The 12,463-nt window shown below is 28.4% G+C and overlaps 1 protein-coding gene across 1 annotated transcript; it reads left to right on the top strand.

The window, feature by feature from the left end:
• Positions 1-10,399: 10,399 nt before the first annotated feature.
• Positions 10,400-12,218, top strand: LOC110716140 (two-component response regulator ORR9-like). The gene is made up of 5 exons (XM_021894773.1): positions 10,400-10,574; positions 10,811-10,884; positions 10,973-11,050; positions 11,196-11,266; positions 11,668-12,218. Exons 1-5 carry the CDS (start codon positions 10,478-10,480, stop codon positions 11,879-11,881), a joined length of 534 nt encoding a protein of 177 aa, XP_021750465.1. The 5' UTR covers positions 10,400-10,477; the 3' UTR covers positions 11,882-12,218.
• The last annotated feature ends 245 nt before the right edge of the window (positions 12,219-12,463 follow it).

Below are 12,463 nucleotides of genomic sequence, written 5' to 3'. Positions count from 1 at the left end.
CAATATTTGGTTTTTCAAGAAAAAATACAAATTTTATCCTACACCCCCTTGTAGGTACAACTGCTTACACCCCCCTTCCCACCATATCTCCCTACACTTCATCGCACTACATCCTTTCCTTAACAATCAAATTTATGTCATTTTAAACTGCTTATAATTTCTCTCTCCTCCTTTCTCTCTCCAAAACCCTAGCCTCCATTGTTGAATTTTGAAGGGGCTTCCATCGATTTTAATCGGTGGAAAGCCCCAATCATTGTTTCTTTATTGTTTTTTTAGGTTTATAATAATACTTCCTCCTTTTGGGAGGAACTTTTCTCCCTCGAAAGAAAGGGTTTCCGATCTCCTTCGAAAGACAAGGGTTTTTCGACCTCCTTCGAAAGACAAGGTTATCTCCTCTTTTCGAGGGAGAAATTTCTTAGTTTTGAATCCATGGTAGCAGATCTAATGGATTGTCGTGAAATTATTTCGTTGGTGAAAAAGTTATCAAGTTTTCGAATACGAACAGATGAATCAGAAGGAAATCATCCTCACGGCTACAAAGGATCGTTAGATTGTCTCTCCAACAAGGCTGTAATTTTCAGCGATATAAGCGGGAGATGCTCCGCAGTGCAAGATCTACTCGACGATCGTAGTTTTTATGAAGGGAAATTTTATTTGATTCAATACCTTATGTATCTGTTAACGTCGAATCTCTATTGTAGATGTCGTATGACTTTTAATTAATGAAATATTTTTGCTATTCAAAAAAAAAAAAAAAAAACTGCTTATAATTTTTTTTTTCCTTTTTTTTTACTTCTTTTTCTGTTACATATGATTTTAAAGCCTGAATTTCTTTCTCTTTCAATTAATTTTCCCATTTTCTCTCTCCTAACATTTTTTCTCCTAATTTCTTTGATTTTATCGTCATTATTAATCAACTATTTTTTTTCTCTCATTTCAATTCTTTTAGTTGTGTTGCTTTAACAGATAATACTTTGATTTCCGATTTTGATTATGATTATGAAGTTGTGTTTCTATCTAGAATTGAAATTGTAGTTTCAATTGTTCATCAATGTGAGACATTATGTTCTTATCTTTGATTTTTTATGATTTTTTTTTCTTTAGCTTTTAATCTTTGCTTTATGATTTTGATCCTAATCGCAGTAATTATAATTCACAGGCAAAATGCAAATTTGTTGTTATATTGTGGTGGCTGCGATGAAGGCGAGATAACATAGATTTTTGTGGCAGAGGTGGTAGTCTATATTTTGTGGCAGCGACGGTGGTCGATATTTTGTGGTAGCGGCGATTGGTTCTTTTGGTTGGAGTTGAGGTTGGGTTAAAGGAGACAAATGAAAATGATTGAGAAGGAGAAAGAAAATGGTAAAGAATGAAGTTTAAACCACCACTGATAAAACTTGCTTATGATTTTAATGAGAAATTTATAATTTTAAAATTTTTTTTATAAGCAGACTCGTATAAATTTATAATTGAACATATAATATTTTTAAAATGAACATATTTATTTAATAGCTGTAAATGAATATACAATTATTTATAATAGAACAATAAAATGTAATATTTCCAAAATGAACATATTTATTTAATGGTTGTAAATGAACATACAATTATTTATAATTAAACATATAATATTTCAAAAAGGAATATGTTTATTTAATATTTGTAAATAAATATACAATTATATATTTGTGAATGAATATACACTTATTTATGATTGGACATATAATATTTTAAAAACGAAAATATTTATTTAATAGTTGTAAATGAACATACAATTATTTATAATTGAACATTTAATTAAGAAGCATTATTATAGATGAAAAATGTATAAAATTTATAATTTTTGTACTTGTTATTGAAAATTTGAAGGTAGCACGCACTCCTTATTGTAATGTAAGTCTCATTTCCCTAACATCTACAATGTAGCACACACTCTTATTGAAAATCCTTATTAAATTTGTAAAAATAACCACTTCATGATGTAATTGAGTGCTTTAATTAGTAGTATAGAAATGAACTTTTAAGTATATGTACATTTTCATTTTAAAATCAATGCATTTACTTGTTAAAAATAAAATGATCATGAATAAGAATGAAAATGAACATTTATCAATATGTTAATTAACATTTAAATATAATAAAAATTAATTTATCTTTTGAAATTAATAAGCATACAAAACGTATACTATGTAAAGAGGGGGGGTTGATATATGTTAATTTTCATCTTATTACACATTCAATAGTTAAGATGTGTAATAACTAATAATGTACAGTAAAAGCAGTATCAGATCCAATATATCACTTGATGAAGATATTCATCTTATTGCTAAGGTGTTTTTTTCCTATTCCTTTGCATTAATAAATATAAACTTCTCGATCATTCAAATTTGAAGAATTCAAGCACGTGTTATTTGTTCATATTGCTTGGCGATTCCATGCCTTCTTTATTTTTGCCGTCTTACTTTTTTCCTTGCCATTGTGTGGTTTAACTCATTATATCTAGGATTCTTTGTTTAACTAACCGACAAAAAAAATATAAATTACATTATTAGATTTGAGCAAGAATAAGTGTTAGAATGAACCAATTTTCATATGAATATGAACATGGATGAGTTTAACAATTGACATGATTGATATGGAAATGAACATCTATCAATATAAATGAACATGTATTAATATATAAATGAATTGAACATATATTAGTGTAGAAATGACTATCTATTAATATGAAAATCAAAACCTATTAATACATAAATGAACATATTTACGTAATTCAATATGGAAATGAATATCTATTAATATATAATTGAACATTTATTAGTTTGAAAATATGAAAGATAACAATCGATGAACATGAAAAATACACTTAATAATTAAACTCTTGAATCTATTAATGTTTGATTAACCATATATCCATATATATAAAAAAAACATATATTGAAATTCAAAATTGAAATGAACGTGAATATTTGAAGAGAATGACTAAAATATGAATATTTATCAAAATTCGAATAATTGTATAATTATATGTGAAATTGTGAATGATCATATACTTATATATGATTAAATATCTACCAAAATAAATGTGAACATTCATCAAAATAATATTCCAATCTAAACTATGAAAAAGGACGAATATTATTACATAAATGACTATGTACTAATATATAAATGAACATATATATATTTACTAAAATGTGAATGACGTTATACTAATATATAAATGAACATTTAACAAAATGAAAATGAACATTCAAAAAAAAAAAAAAACTGCGAAATATAATCTTTGTTTTTCTTCTCTGAAACAGTTTCCTTTTCTTTACAAACAAAACTGAAGAATGTAATGATATAATTTACTAGTTTTTCAATAAAAATTACTAAGATTATAGTATAACACTTACGTTGATATACATTTTTCATGGTTGATGTTTTGATTACATTTTCGAAATACATCACAACAAAAAATTAGTAAAACCTAGGGTTTACTCTCTTTTTCATTCCAAATTTAAACAAAATAACATTTTTTTTTTCAGATTTCATGCCTTGTTTTATTGAATTTCATAGTGCTTGAAGATTTTTTGTGATAATTTAAAACAATTTTGCAATTAAAGTTTTTGATGAGAGAGAAACTTGTAGAAAAATGGGTGTGGAGAGAGAAAATGTAAAAAAAGGGTGAGGAGAGATAAAATGAAAGTTAGTGGGGGTGTGGATAGTACTCTTCACGGCGTGTTTAGATGGGGTGTAGATGTCCTACCTACACTAGGGTCTAGTGTTCACTAATTAAAGAAAATAGATCTTACGAATAACAAACCAATACTCTATGTTGGCCCAAAGAAACATGGTCCAACAAGTCCAACCACAAAGTAAGCCTACGCATGAGCCAGCGTTTCGGTCTTTCTAATACATACTGTTTGACGTTTGTCAAAAATAAAATAAAAAATAAAAAACAAACAAACAAACTATGTTATCATATTTTAGTACTTACTAAGTAGTAGATTAGTAACCGTGCGTTGTACGGTGGTTGATTAGTAATTTTTCTATAATTATTTATCTTTTGTTGTTGATAACTTTCCAATATAATTATTATTTTTTTAAAAAATTTGATATATATATATAACATGTACTTAAAAAAAAATTATAAAATGCTGCATCATAATGTAATATTTACTATGTTATTAAAAATATATTAAAATGATGGTTATATTAAATATATTAATGTTGTATAAATGTATAACTCATTAAGCTTATACGTTTAGAGTAGAAGCTAAATAAATGTGTATTTACTATTAAATTTTTTTTAAAAAAATGTGTATTAATTTGTTCAAAAAAAATGTGTATAATTAGCTACTAATATCTATGTCTATTTAATACTGTTGTATTATGAATACCCACAAAAAGTAGTGTGGAGTATATACAACAATATTGATGTCAAATTCAAATTTCATACCTAATTGGTCCTAGTTTCTAGTTAGAAAAGACACAAAAAAAAAAAAAAAAATGATGACATCATAGGTAAAATTTGGAGGGAAATTTTTTTATGAAAGTTTGACACGTAAGCACTTTAAGAAATCGATGACATCATCAATGTTTTGTTTTAGTAATAGTTAATAGATTAGTTACTCTGTATTAGGTACTACTGAAAAAAAAATATTTATATAAATACGCATATTTACTTTTGTTTTATTAAGTTGACGTGTTTTGAATTTTTAAGAGTAAAGACTAAGGGCCTGTTCATATATACTGAACTGAGCTGAACTGAACTAAACTGAACTGAACTGATTAGAGCTGAACTGAACTGAACTAAATTGAACTGAACTAAACTGAACTGATTGGAGCTGAATTGAACTGAACTGAACTGAACTAAGTTGAAATGAATATTTTATGAGAGAGGGAAATTAAGAGCTGAACTGAACTGATTGGAGCTGAACTGAACTGAAAATAAGTAAATATGAACAGGCCCTAAATACGATCCCTAAACTATTGTATTTGTGCCGTTTTAGTCCCTCTAAACTATTTTGTGCCCTTTTAGTCCCTCAACCACCTTCTTTGGTGTTTGTCAGCTAGAAAATTAGGGATCTAGCCTAGTCAGCAAAAGTTGAGGGACCATGACTCATTTTTTTTTATAAATTTTTTTTTTCTTGAGAATTTATTAAAAAATGAATCTTTTAATTATTTGTTTAAAAATTAATAATAAAAAACCAGCCATCCTTAAAAAAGCCCAGCCACCCTCCCCCTACTCCTGCGGGAAGCCGGCGCCGGCGACAGCGACTACACCTACTCCCTTTCCCCCACCTACCAGCCACACTCCACTAATCAAAACCCCTAATTTATCACAAAATCATGAATTCAACCCAAACTATTCAACAAATTGGGCAAAATCATAACATTTTCGCCAATTCTGCAAGCCACCACAAATCATAATTAAAAAATTATTTTTCGCCAAAATCATACCAGCAGCAACACTATCCAAATAATTAAAAAAAAATCCCCACCCTAACCCTAAACCCGCCTAAGCCTACACTCTACAGCCACCACAAACCCAGCCTAAGCCACGCACCACCACCACCACCACCACCATCACACACGCACAGCCACACCCACCACACGCACCACTAGCACCATCACTACCCAAAAAATTAAAAAATAATTTCCTCTACGTACCTTATGAAATCTTCAACGTTTGGTTTATATGGTTAAATTCGACCTAAAAAACCATTAAGTGATAGTGGTCGAATCCGATCAAAAGCCCTGGGGGTGGGTGGCGCTGGACTTCAAAAACCAAGGAGAGAGAATGAGAAGGGAGGAGGGAGGCAGAGATTAGAGAGAAAGAGGGAGGAGGGAGGTGGAGGTGATAGAGAGGAGAGAGAATGAGAAGAGCAGGCTGGGTTTTTAAAAAATAATTAAAAGATTCATTTTTTAAATAAATTCTTAAGAAAAAAAAAGAGTCATGGTCCCTAAACTCTTGCTTAGTCATCAAAGTCCCTCAACTTTTGACTGACAAACACTAAAGAAGGTTGTTGAGGGACTAAAAGGGCACAAAATAGTTTAGAGGGATTAAAACGGCACAAATACGATAGTTTAGGGACCGTATTTAGTCTTTACTCGAATTTTTAAGCTATTGACATACATTCTACTTTGATTAGTTTTTGTGATTTATAGTTACGATAAATCATATTCATGTGGGATTTTAAATAAACGTATTGCTTTTAAATAATATGGAGACACTTGTATTACAATTAATAAAATATGTCAACTAACAATTGGCTTGACATTGAGAGGGAGGGATAGTTCAAGTGGTTTGAGCTTCCCTCCCGGTTCCAAGATATGCTGGGATCGATTCTCACCCCCGCCCTTGGGGCTCTCTAAACACCCAAAAAAAAGAAAAAAAAAACCCAATTGGCTTGACATTTGATTACATGGGGTACTCTAACATAAATTGAGTCCAAGTGACCATAAACTCTAAGATAGAGAATCATAAAAATCGTATATTAGAATGGATAAGATCCATGAAAATGGAGACAAATTAGAGTTGATTCGAATAATACAAGACATGTGGGCAAGGCAATAAGTAACAGAATACATGAAAATGTGGGCATATACCCATGCATTTTGATTCGCCTGCTCCTTTAATTGATTATATCATTTATTTTCTGTAAGAAATTAGTGACTTAAATTCGGAAATACAGCTAACAACATCAAATTTATTATTTGCTGTATCACTCATCATATCCATATATAGTACTTTATTCCACATTTGGGTAGCCGTTGGTCCAATCGTGATCTATAAAATCTTCCCAAAATAATGCCTCATGTACTACTATTTTTTCAAAAAAAAAACAAATTATTATACATTCATTATAAAGATAGCCTAAAGTGATTTAAAATTTACCCTTAAAATGAATCTTGGCCCTGCCCCCTCACTAAAAAATTCTGGCTCCGTCACTGCCTATGCAAACAATGAGACTGGGTGTGTTATATACGAGTCTGGGTTGCATTTGTCATCAAGAGAGAGAGTCCACTTCACAAGATTTCATCCCAAAATCATATGCTAATAGGAGAAGTCTTTTAACCTTATAAAGTGTTTAACTCTCTTAATTATTAATAATTTAGGACACATATAATTATTTTGAAAGACTATGCATCAACATGTATGGTGACTTGTTAGTAGGGTCATTTTCCTAATCTATCTATCTATCTATATGACTTTAACTAAAGTAATTATAGTTGATATCATTACTGTCCACATGTCAATATCTCATAAAAAAGTTTTCTAGCTAAAACTTGACATTATTTTTTTAAAGATAAATAGAGTTTTGAAAATGTTAAATTAATTATACATTTTTTTTAAAAGATTTTTTATATTTAAATTGACTAACTACACAATTTTTAATAGAGTAAAAAAAAGATGGTTGTACTATTTCATTTTTCTCTAAACATTTTCTTTCCTCCTACTCCGTATATTTTGTATATATAGATTGTATGAATTTGGGGTTTTCATCACTATTTTTTTTGGTGTTTAGAGAGCCACAAGGGCAGGGGTGAGAATCGATTCCAAGATCTCTTGGAATCGGGAGGGAAGCTCTAACCACTTGAGCTATCCCTCACTCTTTATTAATTCATCAATTTATTATATTTTACTCAATTATTTATACTGTAATTGCGTATTACACGTAAATAAGACAAAAAAATTATTGTTAAAATCGTGCATTGTACCAGCCTAACTAACCTATAACTACTTACCAAAACAATTGTGTGTACATGACTGATATGAGTGCTTGTAGGTGTAAGCATATATGACTATTACCGTCAACTATTTGTAGTCTTTTTACAAGTAAGGCCCCGTTCACTTCACCTTATTTTTGCTAAACTAAAATTATTTTTACTGAAACAAAATTATATTTGTTGAATTTAAATTATTTGTTACTGAACTTAAATTGATTTTACTAATCTGAAATTATTTTTACTGATTTTCTATTATAATTCTTCTTTAAGATAACTGAATTTTACTTAAATGAACTTATTTTTACTGAACTGAACTTATTTTTACTGAATTGAAGTTATTTTTACTGATTTAAAATTATTTTTACTTAATACGGAGTATTTTTTTTAAGGTGAAGTGAAAGCGCCTAACACTTTTTTTTTTTAAGAAGAAACTTCCACTTCTAAAGTGATGCGCTACCCTTTCCTTCATTTGGTCCTCAATACCCATTTAGGGTCTGTTCACATTTACTTAATTTCAGTTCACTTCAGTTCAGTTCAGCTCCAATCAGTTCAGTTCAGTTCAGTTCAGCTCCAATCAGTTCAGCTCCAATCAGTTCAGTTCAGTTCAGCTCTTAATTTCCCTCTCTCATAAAATATTTATTTCAGCTCAATTCAATTCAGTTCAGTTTAGTTCAGCTCTAATCAGTTCAGTTCAGTTCAGTTCAGCTCAGTTCAATAAATGTGAACAGGCCCTGAGTGCTTATTGGGTTGCGTTGAAAACTTGGAAATTAAATTCCCTTGTTAATTTACATTTTATATAAAGTAACTTCTTGCATGTATTTCCTAGGAATTTGCAAAACTTATTTGGTTAACATGAGAAAATTTGCATTATTTCATGTGAATTGTGATTGATAGGTAACTAACTTCCCAGGATAGGTTGAACTCAAAATTCTAAGGAAGTTGCATGCAATATCTCCATTTTGCAAATGTCATGTTAACCAAACAACAAGGAATCTAAGCATTTTCTATGAATTTCTATTGCTTATGTCAAATAAGTCGCAACCAAACAAGCTCTGAAATTGTTTATCAATACTCCCTCCATTTCATAATGTTAGGCTCTGTTCTATTCATCTTAAAAAATAATATTAAATAAAAATAATTTTAGTTTAGTAAAAATAAGTTTAGTTCAGTAAAATTAATTTCAGTTTAGTAAAATTAATTTCAGTTCAGTAAAAATAATTTCAGTTCAGTAAAATTCAGTTTTTTTTAAAGAAGAATTATAATAGAAAATCAGTAAAAATAATTTCAGTTCAGTAAAATTCAGTTTTTTTAAAGAAGAATTATAATAGAAAATCAGTAAAAATAATTTCAGTTCAGTAAATTAATTTAAGTTCAGTAAAAATAATTTAAGTTCAGCAAAAATAATTTCAGTTCAGTAAAAATAATTTCAATTCAGCAAAATAAAGGTGAAGAGAATAGGGCCTTAGTCCCATATACTATTTTGGGCGTTTTAAAAAGATCTACCTATGTTCTATTTTTAAATTATTTTTTTGGAATTAATTTGTTGTGAATTGATGACATGATTCTAAGTAAGGAAATCTCTTCCTTGAATTATGCATTATGACTTGTGCTTTCCCAAAAGAAAAATCAAAAACTTAAATAAGGTAAACTAATTATGAGTTATTTTGTACTTTGATGTTAGATTCAAAATATTCTTTTTATCTTATTTTATGTGATTGATTCCATACGAGACTATGGAGGGGTATCTTTTTCGGCATTCATACATTTTTTTTTATTTACAAATTACTCAATATAATTTATCTTATTTGACATCCTAATATTAATTTTTCCAACAAAATACACTAACTAAGCATCCAATATAACTATATAATCCTTAAACTTCATGTGCCACATAACACATAAGGAAAAATAATTGGAGTAAATTCAAAGAAATTATATATTATACTCCGTAATAGAATTTGAGTACATAGTGAAAACTTAAATTTATGATTTATTACTATTTCATATTTAAAATATAAATATATAAATAAATAAATAAAATTCTGAATTCGAAATTTCATTATTTTATTCACTCACTTCGATTTTTGCTATCTTCAATTTCCAATCCAAAATAAATAAAAAAAAAAAAAAAAATCCCAAATCTTTGGAAATCCGATTTTAGGATCTTGTTTAGGGATTGTTGAAATTATTTCATCACCTTTTTCTCTTAAAAAGGTTGGATAATTGTAAGTTGTAACATGCACGTGCAAATGGAGTGCACCCCACTTCAACTTACCCTAATTTATTGGTACCCAAATCACCCCTTAACATAATATTCCTATAACTTTATATTATACAAATATATTAAGTACAAAACCTTTGGCTTAATCTTCAGTCAAGGGTCAATAAATTTTACATTTATATATCACACTATATAATAACATAATAATAATAATATACTGAATCATATAAACATAAGATATTCTTGTTCTTAATTTTTATATATTTTTTTTCACTAAAATCAAAGTTGATTCTGAAGATACCGTATCATATAATGTCTGATGGATATCATTTTCGTCAAATTGTTAAGATTTATGAGATTACATATCATGCATTATACATGTATATATATATATATATATATATCTTTTATTTTCTAATGGAATTTTATAAATACTCATCACTAGTAGATGAACTATTTGCCAATTATTTGTTTTAATTAGTGTTTTCAAACTTTTAAAATTTTTATTCTAAGTTTTTTCTTTATCTCATTACAATGGCTTTGGATGCACAATTTCATGTTCTTGCGGTTGATGATAGCATCATTGATCGAAAATTGATTGAAAGACTCCTCAAATCATCTTCATTTGAAGGTATGTAATTATGTGGTTTTTTTTTTTTTTTCGTGTATTGTCGTGTTCGTGTTACGTGTTATTTTTATTTTTAAGTAACTACACATGATTTTCTCTAGTTACTCGACCATAAATTTAATAAGAAACAGAATTTTCAAAGAAAGGAAAACTTGTTTTTATTTTTTTTTTAATTATTTTATTTTATTTTTATTTTTATCACTAACTAACTATATATTGGTTTATAATTTTTGTTGCAGTGACAGTGGTAGATTCAGGCAATAAAGCTCTGGAATTTCTGGGTTTGCAAGAAGAGACTAACAATGATCATCATGTATGTATTCTTTTATTGTATATATTTTTATTTAATTTGTTTATTAAAATATATGTTTATTTATTCTAATTAATTTTTTTTTATATAGGATATTGAGATTAATTTGATCATAACTGATTACTGCATGCCTGGGATTACTGGTTATGATCTGCTCAAGAAAATCAAGGTATATATAATTTAATAATTGCATTTTAAGCCGTAATTTTATTGTTTTATAATGAAAATCTTTTTATTTTTTCCCTTCTAATTAGCAAAAATAATGTAGGTACTTTATTTACTTCGTATATAATTTGTTACTTTTTTTTTTTCAGGAATCAAAAAATCTGAAAGACATTCCAGTGGTGATCATGTCTTCTGAGAATATTCCTGCAAGAATTAACAGGTAAACATAAATATTTCACAAATTTTTTTAATGTTTTTATATTTTTATTTTTTTTAACCAATTTTTGTATGAATTAATAAAAGTCATACTTATTTTCGGGAAAAAAGTATCATATCAGCTAATTTATAGGTAGTGTAATTTTTAATTTACATCAAAGTATTTCTTATAATTTTGAAAATAGTCATATAAATTAGGGTCTGTTCTCATTGACTGAATTGAGCTGAACTGAACTGAATTGAACTGAACTGAACTGAATTGAGCTGAACTGTACTGAAATGAACATTTTATAAGAGAAGGAAATTAGGAGCTGAGCTGAACTGAACTGAACTGAATTTCAACAAAAGAGAACAGACCCTTAATCTATATATTTCTAATATATTGTACTTGAATTTCCTATTTAGGTGTTTGGAAGAAGGAGCAGAAGAATTTTTTCTAAAACCTGTTCAATTAGCTGATGTTGACAAACTTAAACCACATATCACAAGGTGCAAATCTAAGGAACGTGACTACAACATTAACAAGAGAAAGAGAAACGATGATTGTGTTTCTCCAAACAAGTCAAGGATGAAAATGACTAATAATGATCATGAATTACCTTCTTTCGTTTTAATATGAAGCACTATGTAGATTATCGATCTCTACTTATCTATCATAGTTTAGCTGTCACATTACTAGTTTATTACATATTCACCACGACAGTTGATTTCGAACAAAGAAATAACTTTTTACTTTGAAAATATAAATCATCTTTGGATAGATCTAAATTGATTAATTTATTTAATTTTTCATGTAAGGAAATCTTTTAATTAGGCTTTAAGCGAAAGAGATAAAATATTATGAGATCTTTGGGTCGATGAAGGCGTAATTAGATTGCGGCACATACATGTAATACTTGTATAGAGCTACTTAGCTGGATCAATGTACAAATTACACAATTCTTGCAAGCTTAATGTTTTTTATGTACCGTTACGACTTAATATCTCAAAAACAAAGATTTTCCTTTGATTTTATATACTACCTCCTTAATTATTATCTGCAACTTTGGAATAATTTAAATCTCTCAAATAATACCCCAAAGTTGCAGATAACAATTAACGGAGGTAGTATATGTTGGAGTACCTTTTTTTTTTTTTTTTTTTTTAATATGTCCTATTTTCCAAGAGTGTTTGAAAGATAACAATACAATTACTACTCCGT

This window comes from Chenopodium quinoa, unplaced genomic scaffold (assembly GCF_001683475.1).
Source record: "Chenopodium quinoa cultivar QQ74 unplaced genomic scaffold, ASM168347v1, whole genome shotgun sequence".
Lineage (NCBI taxonomy): Eukaryota > Viridiplantae > Streptophyta > Magnoliopsida > Caryophyllales > Amaranthaceae > Chenopodium > Chenopodium quinoa.
Note: the sequence above shows the minus strand (reverse complement) of the source record. Positions and strands in the feature narration are given on the sequence as shown.

What these genes read in the sequence shown, in the direction of transcription:
- LOC110716140 (XM_021894773.1), top strand. Translation starts at nt 10,478, where the DNA reads ATGGCTTTGGATGCACAATTTCATGTTCTTGCGGTTGATGATAGCATC. An exon ending in ATCTGCTCAAGAAAATCAAG is followed by an intron (nt 11,051 to 11,195) that starts GTATATATAATT and finishes TTTTTTTTTCAG; the next exon opens with GAATCAAAAAATCTGAAAGA. An exon ending in ATTCCTGCAAGAATTAACAG is followed by an intron (nt 11,267 to 11,667) that starts GTAAACATAAAT and finishes TTTCCTATTTAG; the next exon opens with GTGTTTGGAAGAAGGAGCAG.